Genomic DNA, 14,388 nt, shown 5'->3' with positions numbered 1-14,388 from the left:
TGGGGAAGCACACTGGCACCCTCCCCCTCCTCCCCCCGAAGACTGCCATCCGGTGGGGAAGAGAAGTTGGAGTATGCTAGCTTCCGGTGCCGGGGTTGTGGGGCCCCTGCGCAGGGCTGTCTGGACACCTGCCGCAATGCTTACCACAGATGCAGGGCTACCCTCCCCTCCTGAACAGGAAACTGCAGGTCTGATGGCCTGAGAGCTCTCCATTCTCACGCTTGGCAGGGGCCAAACCTGGGCTCAGAGTCTGATCTTTCACCGCTAGGCCTCAGTCCTTTCACTGGGCCTTGCTCAGAGGGCTTGCAGGTGGTGACTTGACTGAGGTGCAATGCTACAGGTCTGGGATGCTGCCCGAGGCCAGGGCTGCCTGCCTTCCTCTCCTGTCTCATGGCCTAGCATCACACGCAAGTGTCAGGACTGATCTCGGATGGCATGAGTGCACTCTCAATGTCAATAAATCCACCGGGGACTCCGAAGCCCATTAAACCATTATCCATCTTGGCAGCCCCGTTGCTGGCCCTACAGAGGTTTAGACTCTGGCAGACAGCTCCAGGTGGCAGGTTGCCTAGGTGCCTCAGGCCCCTGGGCCAACAGTCATGCCCAGTTTGAAAGCTGTCTTCCCTGGCAGATGGCTGACTGTTGGCTAGCGTTGGTGGCCATCTGTCAGCTGCTAGGAAGGTTAGACCCCAACAGGGCCACATAGGAAACTTAGTGGGGACAATCCTTCAACCCTATTCCCCAAAACTCTAGCCAGAAATTTTAGAGTGCCTGTCTGCAGATAGGACCTGGCCTTGACTGGGAGAGAGGGCTGGGAGACATCCTGGTCAATGCAACTTGAGGGAAGGCTTTGACACTTCCTCTCTAATTCTTGAGGGCAACGCTGCGTGAAACTGGGGTCTTTATCACCAGACTGACTGTAAGAAAGCTGACACTCTGTGAGGTACCCAGCCTGAAGCCATCCTGTTAAATCACTCTTTGTTGGATCCATCAGCCTGTTGTTTGTGATTGTAGCAATATGCCTAAGGCAGGCTGCTTATTTAGAAAAGATTTGTTCTGTGACAAGGTTCCCCTGTATTGTGGGGTTACAAGTACACATAGCCACACCTGGCTTGTGTTAGGCAAGCGCCCTGCCAACACCGAGGATGGCCTTGTTGGCAGAATTCTGAGACAATTTAGGGGATCACATGGCAAGAGACAGGGAGATCTGTCTGTGTGTGTCTGTGTGTGTCTGTCTTCCGGCTTTCTTCTTCACCAGCCACCAGCAGGATTCAGTGGTGGGAACTCCATCCTCATGACCTTATCTAATGCCACTCACCTCTGAAAGGCCCCAGAGGCCCAAGGACTGTTTTCTCCCTTTAATAGCTTCCAGGGAGACCACAAATCAGTATATGGAGCAGAGTGTGAAGCCTGTGTCAACTTCCCAGCCACACTCCTGAGTGTCACACGGCAATGCGTATATCGGTGCACACAAACCAAGGCTAAGCTAAAAGGATGACTCATGGCCTTTTAAAATGAAAATAAGCTCACGGGCAGGTATGAAAGTCTGAGATGGGCCAGGCAGCAGTTAGGTTGACACATCTCTCTCCATCAGCTCCTCTGCTTCCTGGAATTGGTCCTCAGGCAATGCTTATGATGGTGGAAACCAGGAACCACCTCGTTGTTTCTCTGCAGGGACCAGGATACCCCACATCAGTAGAGTGTAGGTCCAGCGTGAAGCAGGCCTGGTGGCACACCCTTGTAATCACAGCACTCAGGAGGTGGAGACCATCCTTCGTCACACAGCAAATTTCTGAGGCTCCAGGAGAGCCTGCTCAAAAGCAATGAACCACAGGCTTTCCTTAGCTTTTTTCTGTGGCATGGGTGCAAAGAGTGAAACCAGTTTGCATGGGGTGGATATCAGCCTGCCGTGTGGCTTTTGTAGTTGGTAGGTCACGTGGTGATGGCCCTGTCAAACTGTCCAGCCTTCTCTGATCCTGCTCTCATTGTGCACCTGGCTAGGCCCATCTAGGAGAGTCCCCACAGACATGGCACACCGTAGTTTCTTAAAAGGTGAGCTCTTGAGCCCTTTGTACTAATACAGTCGGTGCTGGTTCTAAATAGTAGTTTTATATTGTTTGAGGTCGTCAAAAATTTGCATAAGAAGCATGATGTCTTGGGTCAGAAAAAAGTAATATAGCTCTGTGCCTTTGTAACAGTTGTACTGTGGTCCTGGCCTGGAGCCCATGGGAGGCGAGCACTCCAGAATTGTCTACCCCAGCCTACCTACCATTTGCATTCTTAAGAGTATTTGTTCACTATGGACCTGTGTGGTTATTTTTTTTTTTTAAATTATTACATTAAAATGGTTCAGTTACTACATATTTTGGCACCCCCTCACAACTTTGAACAATTTAACCCTAGTAAACAAACAAGCAAAACATAAAACAGGACTACCTGGGGTATAGCTCAATGGCATAGCACGTGTCTAGCATCTACAAGTTCCTGGGTTCTAGGCCCAGCGCCACCAAAAACAAGCAAGTAAAAAAAGTAGCCTAAAATTTATAGTTTGTCTCTAGGTTTGTGGTTTGGTTTAGTTTGGTCTGGTTTGGTGTCTGTGATCTCCCTGTCTCTGTTTCCCAGTGTTATAACTATAGCTGCATGCCACTACATAGCATCCTGTACCCAGGTCTGCAATGTTATATATGTTCATACTATGCAACAGATCTCTCTCCTTCTTGCAAAGTGAAAACCTGAACCATTCAGCAGCTCCACCCCTGCTATCCAGCCTGGGGACCACGTTGTTCTCAGCTCTCTAGTTTGACTACTCTGGTTTTCCTCTGACCTGCAGAACCGCAGCCATGTTTGTGGCTGGATAGTTCTGCTTAGGATGCTCCCCTCACAGGTTCATTCCGAGTGGAAAGGTGGCTCATGGCTAAAGGCACTTACCACCAAACCTGATGACCTGAGTTCGATCCTTAGGACTGATGGAAAGAGAGAAGCAACTCCCATCTACAAATGGGCACACACAGAGACATACACACATAATAAGTAAATATTAAAAAAAAGTTTTAAGGGGGCTGAAGGATGGCTCAGAGGTTAAGAGCACTGCTGCTCTTCCAGAGGTCCTGAGTTCAATTCCCAGCAACCACATGGTGGCACACAGCCATCTATGATGAGATCTGGTGCCCCCTTCTGGTATGCAGGCACACATGTAGGCAGAATACTGTATACATAATAAATAAATATTTAAAAAAATTTTTTTAACTTTTTAATTAAGGTTTTCTTCCCTGTGGTAATAAATGCCAAAGTTCCTTTTTTTTTAAGTTTGAATAATATTCCCTTGTGCATTTTTTTGGTGTTTTGTTGTTGTTGTTTTGTTTTGTTTTTTCAAGACAGGTTTCTCTGTGTGGCCTTGGCTGTCCTGGACTCACTTTGTAGACCAGGCTGTCCTTGAACCCACAGAGATCCACCTGCCTCTGCCTCCCCAAGTGCTGGGATAACAGGCGTTCGTCACCCAGCTTATAGCCCCTTTGTTGATACAACACATTTGGTTTACTTAATTGTTCACCGGTGGTAAACCCATTGGGTTGTCATAATGAGGTCTGTGTAACTGGCCTCAAATCTCTGATCCTCCCAAGAGCTAGCACTGGAGGTGTGCCCGCCACACCTGGATCTTGGCTATCTTGGCCAATACCACTACCTTTTGAGCAGTTTCCACTTCAAAGAGAAACGGAAAGAAGCATTCTGCTGCAGAGCCCATGCACTAGAGGCATGGAAGCCAGGGCTCCTGAACTGGGACATGGGAGCCCTCTGCTCGGCCCACTGACTCTGTACTCTTAGCTTTTCTGTGGGTCTCCGTCTCCATGTGTTGATGGCACGGTGGCTGGGCAGACGGTCCACAGGTCTTTCTGGTCTCCAGGTGTCCCATACCTCTGAGCTTCCTGTGCAGCTGCCTCCTCTCCCCAAACATGTCTTCTGGTGTAAGGATGGGGTGAAGTGGTGGTTGGGTTCCTGGCTGGAAGCCTGATGGGATATGCTGAGACTTGAGTGACAGAAGGGGCGCACTGGCTGTAATGTGCTGGCTTCCAGATCCTTCAAAGCTGGGGAAGATGCTTACTGGCTCCTGGTCCAGAGCAAGACTCAGACACTATGGCGTCTGTGACTATTTCACATTGCAGTGACCCAGGGCCACCTCACAGTCTCAGATAGACCCTGGAGCCATAGGAATGTTAATCTCTCACTAGAGCCCCAGGAAGCTGTTTCTCCACTTTGGAACATTCCAGATGTAGTAGTCTGATGTGCAGTTGTGTCCCCAACCCCACCATCTGGCCACACTCAGCAGCTCCTGAGGCTCTAAATCTGCCCTTTCTGCTCCCCAGACCTTTGCTCAGACTGTCTTTTAAGCTTTCTTTAGGGGCCTGGCCTGGAAAGGCTTCCCCACCCTCACCTCCCTCAGGCTGTTGGCCATCTTTAACCCTCTTCGTTCCTCATGGCTCAGTTTTAATTTCCTTATCATGTTGTGGAGTGTAAGGGCCTTTCGCAGCCCAACCCCAGGCAGAAAGACACCGTGCCCCAACAAACCCCTTTGCCCCTCTCTCACAGAAAACCTTCTCTACTATGTACGAGTGGCCTATCTTTATTCCCAGTCCTTGGAGGTGGGAACTGTGATCATCCCTTCCTGCGCACCAGGCATGACGGTGTGGGGTTAGTTCTTGAACCTGGGAGCCCAAGGCAGGAGGATCATGAGTTCGAGGCCAGCCTGAGCTAAATGTGAAGGGCTGTCTCAAAAACAGGCAAGAACTAGAGAAGAGATTTGTCAGTAGACCCAAGGTGGTCTCCGGCAGTTCTCCGTAATGGGATCATGCTCAGGAAATAATCCCATCTAATCGAAGCAATTACTGGAAGGATGAAGTGTGGGCATGGTTGAGGTGTCACTAAGAGAGTGTGTGTTCCAAGTACCCTAGTGGACAGTGACCTTCGGGACCTCCCTGCACCCGGCTGCTGGGCTGCCAAGCTCCTGATGCTGTGATCCTGGCCCCAGATTAGTTCATTCCCTGCTTTGGGCACAGCAGGCCTGAGTCCTGGGGAGGTTAGAGTCCGCAGACACAGTGAGGCCCTTCAGACTTGGGGTCAGAGCAGGAAAGGCCAGTGCTGTTTCCCAGCTATCTAGCACTTACTTCCCGACTGGCCTTTTGGGCACTGTTGATCAGTGCTGGGCTGAAGGCTTGACACAAACAGATTGAGTTTGCTCGGTGAGTGTCCTGGATTTCTCCTCCAGTCCTGTTTCAGCTTGCTTGGACATGGCTGCTTGGATGCTGTCTTCATTGCTTTTCCAGTTGCTGTAACAAAACTTGACAAAAGCAACTTAAAGAAAAAGGGGTTATTTTGAGGCAAAGTTCAAAGATACAGTCCATCAGAGAAGTCCTGGCAGCAGGAACTCAAAGCAGCTCACCACGTGGCTTCCACACTTTGGAAGCAGAGCGGGACGCACATGGTGCCCAGCCCCTTCCTCCCTTTCCTCCTTTGTATTCAGTCAGCCCAGGGGATGGTGCCACCCACACTTAAAGTGGGTCTCCCCACCTCAGTTAACTTCTGACCTAGGCGCTGCTTCAGCGACATTGCCAGAGGCTTGTTCCCATGGAGATTCTAAAGCCCACCAGGCTGACAGTCGAGATGAACAGATGCCGTCTTGAGGATTCAGAAGCTTGCACCACCTTGGCAGAAAGGGATACCACAGTCTTTAACAATATCTGGCTCATAGTGAGAGGCAAGAGCCACACCCTTGTGCCATGCACCCACACCCCAATTTCACTTCTAAGCTCGGGCTTTGGGGTCTGGATGCTTTGGGACTGAACTCTGGTCTCCTGAGCCTCACTTTGCTCTTCTCTGAAACAGACAGGTGTGGGTTCAGCTCCTCAGGATCCTATAGCCTAGAGAATTTCTTTTTTTCTCTTTCACTGTAGAATCCAGATAACAGTAAGCGAGCCTTAGCTGGGGAAGGTGGGCAGCCCTGCTATCCTCAGCTCTGGGGGCTCCCATACAGTCACTTCCCAGCCAGAAGGAAAGAAAGCAGGACCCATGGTGCACATATCTGTTGTCTCAGAGGTGACCCGGAAGCTGCCCACGTCTCTGCTCACACATGTTAAAGCAGAGCTTGCTGAAATGTATTTGGTTGTTTGGTTGGTTTTGGGCCAGATATTCAGCAACCACTCTTATTGGACCAAGAAAGCAGAAAGGAGTGTGATAAGATGCCCAGAGGAGCTTCTGGGCACTTCAGGTTTGGGAAGCCTGGGATAGTAGGTGCCTGATTGGCACCTGCCAGGTCTTCCCAGCACTCACAGCTGTTCCCCTCCCACCCAGGAGCTTGTGATAATCCTACACAAGGCCCTGGAGGCTGCTCAGCAAGAGAAACGAGCATCCAGTGCGTACCTCGCAGCCGCTGAGGACAGGGACCGGCTGGAGCTCGTCCGGCACAAGGTGCGGCAGATCGCGGAGCTGAACCAGCGAGTGGAGGCCCTAGAGCAGGGTCGCGAGCGCCTGGTGCATGAGGCCGGCCTGCGGGAGCAGCAGGTGCAGGCGCTTCAGCAGCAGGTGCAGCTGCTCGTGGATAAGAACCAGGCCAAGCAGCAGGTCATCTGCAAGCTCTCCCAGAAGCTCACGGAAGACCTTGCACAGCCCCCCGGCCAGCCTGCCGAAGCTGCCAACGGTGACTTCCTGAGCCAGCAGGAGAGGATAGAGCACCTGAAGGTAGGTTCCACTGCCCTCCACCCCACATGCTTTCCTCGACTCTGGGGAGGGTGCCATGTGTGGTTTTTCTAGTTGGGGCAGAAGCTGCCCCTTCATTCTGGAACATCCAAACCGGAACTGGGTAGCAAAGAGAAAATCTCCCCTCCGTCCCTCGCTTGCTGAAGACCCAGTGCAGTCTGACCTTTCATGTTGTGTTGGGCCTCTGGAAAGTGAACAGGCTCCCAGCTTATCAGTGTAGAGCTGAAGGAGCCCGAGAATAGTCCAGTCTGGGGCCTGGCTTGCACAACCTCCTTCTGTTGCCCAGGAGCCCAGGCTGGCCTCCATGTGTAGAACATGTAGCCTGTGCTGGCTGCGGGCTGGCCCAGGGTGAGAGCAGTCACCACTGAGGGATCCTCATGAGCCAGGGCCACCTCCAGTGTGCACTGTATCAGCTCACTGTGGCCTGTGCCAGCCCTGTGAGGCTGCTACATGGTGGCTTCCCACTTTGCAGCTTCGAGTGCTGAGGCTGAGGGTAAAGACGGTTACCGGGAGCCGAGCTGGGAACAGAACCTGGCTGGATGTCCGCTAACTGCTCTACCTGCTCCGCAACTCCCAGCCTCTCACCACCTTCAACGCCTCACCTTGCTTCCCTTCTCTGTCCTCATCTCTCTCTTCAGGCCCTTTGGACAGGAGGGTTGGGGACATCATTTGAGATGTGATACCTGCCTCGGGCCACAGGCTTCTCTCAGTGTGGCAGGGCCTGCCCAGGCAGCAGCATGCCTGAGGCTAACGACAGGTCCTCTTGACCCTAAGGACAACACACAGAACCAGTGCCAGTGTGGTCCCAAACACTGCCTCATAGCCTCCCATGTTCTTGCATAACTCAAAGAGCTGCTGGCTGGTGGGAGGTAGAGAGAAAGAGGAAGCTTCTGGGAGAGGCACTAGTGAGTCAAGCATGGCCACTGGCCACCCTGTGAAGTAACACAGCCATGGCGCCAAGTCCTGCTCCGCGCCTTCCTAGCTGAATGGCTTTGGTCAGGCTCTCTCTCCTTTGCAGGAAGTGGCTTAACTCTTCCTGAGCCTGAAGAATCCTTAGGACAAAGGAAGGGGACTTGAGACCCATACGCCCTTCTCTGCCAGCCCAAACTAGCAGGACCTGCTGTTGGCCTGAAGTCAGAGGCTATTTAGGAATACAACAGAACAAAGAACAGAGGCCTGCCAGAAAGCCCCTGGTCAGGCGCATGCTAGTGGGAAAGCTTCTTTTTGCGCCGTGTGCCTTTGCCTTCTGCCTCATCAGGTGTCCCTGTTCCAGACCCCATAGCTCAGCACAGGCTTGAGACATAGATCACTGGGATGGCTCCAGAGAGCCAAGGGCCACTTGAAATCCTTCCTCTCCTCGGAGCCAGAATGTGTTCCTTAGTCATGTCTGTGAGGAGACTCGCCATCCTGGGGTCTTATGCTGGTAGGTCATGCCCCTGAGCCCAGTATAGAGCTGCATGGAGTACGTGCGTCTTAGTTCCCAGTTCTTAGGATGCCCATCAAATGCCCTTCATCATATGACCATAGAGAATACTCACAGGGCTTGCCTGAGACTGGACAGCCAGCCGTAAGAAAGGCCCTCTTATCATTTCAAGGGTAGTGTCAGTGACGTCTTGAATTTCAGAGCTGGAGTCGGGGCCGGGAGCTCAATGTTATCAAACCAGGCTTGTAATCCCAGCACCTAGAAGGGAAGTGGAGGCAGAAGGACCAGGAATCCAAGGCCATCCTCAGCGCAGAGTTTGAGGCCAGAACTACATGAAGTTCTGTCTGGGGTGGTGAGGGGAACAGAACTGGAAGACAGGGATGTCTAGCCATGCAGGTCCACTGCTGGCAGGTAACTGACGCATGAGGGGGACGATGGGCTCAGCTCAACATCATAGGCAGCAGGATTATGGTAGACTCCCGCACAAGCATTTCCCAAGACATCTGATATCTGTCTGTGATATCTGATCCTTTGCAGGAGGCAGCAGGCTCTCCTCTCCTGGGCTTCTTCTCCTGCGTGTTTTCCTCTTGCTTCACTGTGACTCTGTGTGGCTTTTTTCTCCTCTGAGGCCTCTCTTTTTCCTCCCTGCAGTTCTGAGCCAAGGAGAGCACTCCAGATAGGCAAGGTGGGACACCAAGCTGCTGGGAGGCTGCCCAGCTCACACCCACCTCCCTACCTGGGCACCTCTCAGCTTCCCTCTGACCTGGGAATGGGCTCCCTATATGACAAACCCATCTTCTCAGAGTCTGAGAGGTGCCTGTGCTGAGCCTGGGTGAGGAGGGGCTGGGAAGATGGAGCAGGACTGGGTGTGCTCTGCGCCCGTCAGTGGTGTTTGCTGAGGGACGCTCCCAGGTGGGGATCCTCGCTTTTCCACCCCAGCTGCATCGCTGAGGGGTGTACCTCATCTGTAAAACGGGAACAATGCTACTCTAGCACTCATCACCCACAGATGGCACACAGCGAGACTACAGGCCTGACAGAAACTTTATTCTCTCACCTGGATGCTTGTGGCTCATCCCAGGTGCTGGGGAAGAATCCCCATGAGCAGCGGTGCAGGCGCCCCACAGACTGAGGGCACAGATGGTCCCTGACAGCCATCTTGTATCCCTCACACATGGTGACTAATAGAAGCACGCCCTAAACCCAGAGCCTAGGATTTTTTCCCCCAGCAGGAAAGGAAAGGCTTTGGTTCTTAGAGGATATGAGTGGATAGCGTGCTTGAATGGCTTCTAGAATGTTCTTCTCAAGAGAACAAAGATCATGAGCCACAGCTGTAGATCTATATGGGACCTTCCTATGGCTTCCCCAGCTTCTCAGCTGTCCATGCAGGAAGCTGTCACTCCCTACGCTGGACCGTGAGAGGAAATCTCAAAGCTCGTGGCTGTTTATCCTGGAAGCCTCATACTTAAAAAGCAGCTGAAATGCCCAAGGCTCACATTTTAAAACATTGAAAAACAAAACAAGGACTAAGTCAGCTGTAGGAAATTACCCAGTAGAATAGTCATCCTTCCGGTAAATAAATAACTGTTGGACCTCGGCATGGTGGCACACAGGAGGAGGATGAGTTAGAGACCAGTCTGGGATACATAATAGGATCTTCTCAAGAAAAGCAGGGAAGGGGCCATGTGTGGTGGTTTATGCACATTGCCGAAACCTGCACAGCTTTGGGATTAACAGGGACAACAACAGAAAAGCTGGGTTGGACCAGGCCAGTGTGTCTGATGCACCAGTAGCCTGGAAACTCAGCAGAGAATGAGGAGGCAGTTTATTATATACAGCACCAGGAAGAAGCCTTGCCCCTCCCATGGGTCTAGGCCTCTGTAGCGCTCGTTTTTTAAAACCTGATTTATTTGGGATGTTTAGGCCTCTACCTCCCTTCCACCAACTCCCCAACCCTAGGTAGGAGAGAGAGGTTAGTGGGGAGAGGGGATCAGACCCCTTTACTTCTCCCCTTCTCTTGGGCCTCTCCAAACTGCTACATGCCACAGGCTAACACCATATCTTGAGCCCTAGACCACAGCCCTCTCCATGCCATTACCAGCTGGCAAAAGCCACAACCCGCAAGAGACAATTAACAGCTGTGCCGTGGACAAACTAGAGCCCAGCTAAAATCCCACACTTGGGATTAAAACAAAAACGTATTTACATAACATGACTGAGTTTACAAAGAAACCAAAACATCCATTACAAGTATTGGCACCCTTGCCATGCCCCTGCTCAGGACTGCATCCACTCTGCACAACCTCAGTCTTAGCATTTAGGAGATGAAAGTAGGAGGGTCTAGAGTTCAAAGCCATCTTCAGCTTTGTAGCAAATTTGAGAGCAGCCTGGGATACAAGAGACCCTCTTCAAACAAACAAAACCAGAAAAGAAAATAGAAAAGAAGAAGAAGGGGTCGGGAGTGAGCAGAGCCCACACTTAGATGCCACACAGGCAGGTTAGTGTCCTCAGATCAGAAGTGTGCAAACAAAGGAAAGCCTTGAGCATCACTCAGTCACGCTTACGAGGTGATACTTGACAAAAGCAATCCACACAAAGCTGCAAGGACCTGACACAGTGACCAACTGAAAAACAACCAAGGCAGGGCTAGGGGCTGTGCCTTATCCTGGAATTTGGGAGCTGCAGTCAGGAAGTGGAGGAATTCAAGGTCATCTGCAGCTACTTGGTGAGTTGGAAGCTACCCTGGGCCAGCTAAGACCCTAACTCAACAAAACAAAGCAACCTGGATGTAAGGAGACACGGCGCTTGAATGCTTGCTGGTTTCTGTCACTTGATGCCCCCTGTAGGTCATGTATTCTCCCAGCTGCCAACGGGAAAATTCATATCCACCCTTTCACAGATGAGAAAACAGAGTCAAAATGGTTCAGAGATGGCAGCCGTCTTGAACTCCAGGCCTAGGGCTCTCCCTACCACATCTTGCCGGAGAAGTCTTTCAGACTCCCTTTCTGTGTCACTTTTTGGGAATTTCTCAAAGGAAGGAAGCTTTGGCAGCTCCCTTGAAGGTGACTTCTCCAGAGTTACTGCTGACCCACCTTGCTTTTTTCAGGATGACATGGAAGCATATCGGACCCAGAACCGCTTCCTCAACTCTGAGATCCACCAGGTCACCAAGATCTGGAGGAAGGTGGCAGAGAAGGAAAAGGCCCTGCTCACCAAGGTACGAGGGACTGACAGTTCCGGCCTCCCCACCTTCCTTTCCGTAATCCTTTCCTTTCCGTAACCCCTATGGCTGCTTTGCAGGAGGTAGACTGACATAGGGGGCGCTTTGGAGTCTGGACCTGAAATCCCTGCAGTGTCGGGAACAAGACACAGGAAGGTCTCAGTGAGCGGAAGGAAGTGGGCAGGGAGAAGCCAGGAGGGTAGGAAAGCCAAGTGCTCCCAAGATGGTTGGATCGAAGTGTCATAGCACTTGCAAGTGGTGCCTGGGTAGGGCTACAGTGTTGCAGCCTCACCAGCGAGGCCAAGATGGGAACTGAGCTGGCCCAGCAGTCATGGTAAATGCTCCAAGGCAAAATTCCACCCTCCCCATCTCACAGAGAGACAAAAAGCAAGGCACAGAGAGCGCACCTGATTCCCCTGAAGCTATCTGACGTGTGCACTGAGGTGGGGGTGAGGTGGGAGTGCAGGGGCGCACCTCAGGCTGAGGAAGAGAGTGCTTAAAGCCCAAGGAAGGAAAGCAGAAAGCAGGGGCAGCAGAGAGTGCCCTGGCGGTACCTGCCAGCTGCCACCTGCAGGGAGCTGTCTCTGTGCCCAGCGCCTGGCAGGGCTTTACACAGGGCTGGCTGATCCGTGCCAGATCCCCGTGTTACCCCTGATCTATAAAGGAAGGACCTGAGGTACAGGGTGAACGAGCACATTAGCTGACTTGTCACAGGCCACACTACTTGCAGTGTCGGAACCTGATGAGACTCCAAGCCTGGCATGAGCTGTGCTCCGTCTTGCCTGCCCTGGCTTCCCCTCCCCTCGTTTTGAGCCCAGCTTCCTCTTTGGTCCTGGGTCTCTTTTGCTTCCCTGCTGCACAGACTCCTTTCTCTAACTGCAGGTCCAGGAGAGGGGTGGGCAGGGAAAGCAGGGGTGGGCGGGGTGTAGCTGTTCAGGGCTTTGGCAGCCTGAGCAGCCCAGAAGCCTGAGCGGCTGCTCCACTCCCACAGTGCGCCTACCTCCAAGCCAGGAACTGCCAGGTGGAAAGCAAGTACCTGGCCGGACTTCGCAGGCTACAGGAGGCGGTGGGGGCTGAGGCTGGCGACTTTCCTGAGCTGCTGCAGCAGCTGGTCCAGGAGGCACTGCAGTGGGAAGCAGGAGAGGCCTCCGACAGCGTAGAGCTGAGCCCTGTCAGGTGAACCCAGTGGGCAACCAGGGAGGGGCTGTGGGCATGCTGAGATCATTGTTGCTGCTACCACTGGCCGCATATGCCAGTACTGCACAGCTGTGGACTCCCCAGACTCCGGCATATAGCATGCGGTGCCAGCCGAGGAGGGTGGGCTCAAGGGAGGCACGGGGTCACCGCGCTCACCAATACCCAAGCTGCCTCCTGCAGCCAGACCCATGCTGAGCACAGCCAAAGAGGGAAGCTGCGTCTGACGGCCCCAGTGTCACTGGCAGGAGTAGGCCTGTTTTGCTTTGTGTCCCTAAGCAAGTCACTTTTCCTCTCTGCACCCCCTAATCAGCCCCCCCTCTCCCCGTGTAATGTGGGTACAGAGCCCTGCCTCACAGGCTCCCTGAGGACGACTGAGGAGGCATATGCAGGACACACAGCAAATTGCAGTCAGTGAGGGCCTCTCTTCTGAGCCACATACAGGCCCTTCTGTTTACCAAGGGAATCGCCCTCCTCTTCAGGAGGCTCTCCCAACTGTACAGATAAGCACACCGAGGCTGGGCTCTGGCGTGATCCCGGTACAGCTGGGGTGCAAGCCCACCTAGGGACATCCGCACTGATGTGGCCCTCTTGCCAGCAGTGAGTATGACGATTATGGCTTCCTGACGGTGCCAGACCACGAGGTGGAAGACCTGAAGCTGCTAGCCAAGATCCAGGCCTTGGAGGTGCGCTCCCACCACCTGCTGGCCCTGGAAGCCGTGGAGCGGCCACTCAGGGACCGTTGGGCTGCCCTGACCGAGCTGGTGCCCTCAGCCGAGCTCAAGCAGCTGCTACGGGTAGGGGTGCCCCGTGAGCACCGTCCACGTGTCTGGAGGTGGCTGGTCCACCGCCGTGTCCAGCACCTGCACTCTCCGGCCTGCTACCAGGAACTTCTGGGCCGGGGCCGGGCGTGCGAGCACCCCGCTGCCCGGCAGATCGAGCTGGACCTCCACCGGACCTTCCCCACCAACAAGCACTTCACCTGCCCTACCTCCAGCTTCCCCGACAAGCTCCGCCACGTGCTCCTGGCCTTCTCCTGGCACAACCCCGCCATCGGCTACTGCCAGGGCCTGAACAGGTGGGTACCACAGTGGTGAGAGCCGGGCTTCTCTTCCCAGCACTACTGTCTTGCAGCTCAGGGCCCAGGAGCCTGTCCTCTCCCCTGACAGACAGACACACAGGCCATGTTCATGACTGAGACAGGCTGGGATTCAGGTCCTCGGCCTGTGCCCTAGCTTGTTGGAGGGAGGTTCTACCTGGGGAACTGTCAGGTTCCTTCTGTGGCCAGCCTGGCTTACACGTGGCCAAAGAGGCTGGGTCAAGATCATGTGCTCGGAGGAGTCCAGAGGACTGGGAGTTTGTAACTGGTTCAAAGAAAGCAAGCAGACCTGAGGACCAGGCGCTACCTTGCATGCCTGCTTCCTTCCTTTGCATTCCCTTCCCTTGGGCCTGCTCCCATCCCCTCTGCAGCCTCACAGGCTCTGGCCTCGCCCTCTCCACACCTTCATCCTCCTCTCAGTAATGCAGCCTCTGCCACTCATTCTTTGGACATGTAGGTTCCATCAGGGCTGCCTCAGTAAAGACCTCAGCCCTGAGTGCTCCCACTTCAGCCTTCCCTTCCCACCCTAAACCCCTCATGTCCAGGCCTGAAATTCCAAAAGTGCAGTGTGTGTGGTACAGCCTGGGTTACTGGCTCCAGCCAGCAGCAGAGGGAGAGGAATGAGGTTGAGGGTGGAACCGCTCAGCGGGGGTAGGGTGGTGGCTGTCCCCTTCAACGCTGGGGCACTCTCCTGAGCACCCTGGT

At 53.4% G+C, this 14,388-nt stretch overlaps 1 protein-coding gene across 7 annotated transcripts in view; it reads left to right on the top strand.

Moving 5' to 3' along the window:
- The window catches only part of Tbc1d2 (TBC1 domain family member 2), a 48,005-nt gene that overhangs the window by 24,079 nt on the left and 9,538 nt on the right, over nt 1–14,388 (top strand). For all 7 annotated transcript variants that reach the window (XR_002476555.2, XM_021641490.2, XM_060379877.1 and 4 more), the window contains exons 6-9: nt 6,343–6,729; nt 11,277–11,387; nt 12,382–12,566; nt 13,186–13,662. Coding sequence is in view for 6 of the 7 variants with exons in the window: in XM_021641490.2 (XP_021497165.1) it covers nt 6,343–6,729; nt 11,277–11,387; nt 12,382–12,566; nt 13,186–13,662 (1,160 nt within the window). In the remaining variant the exon portion in view is untranslated. The remainder of the gene's footprint in view (nt 1–6,342; nt 6,730–11,276; nt 11,388–12,381; nt 12,567–13,185; nt 13,663–14,388) is intronic.

The sequence above is a fragment of the Meriones unguiculatus genome, chromosome 3 (genome assembly GCF_030254825.1).
Source record: "Meriones unguiculatus strain TT.TT164.6M chromosome 3, Bangor_MerUng_6.1, whole genome shotgun sequence".
NCBI lineage: Eukaryota > Metazoa > Chordata > Mammalia > Rodentia > Muridae > Meriones > Meriones unguiculatus.
This window is presented reverse-complemented; position numbering and strand designations above follow the sequence as displayed.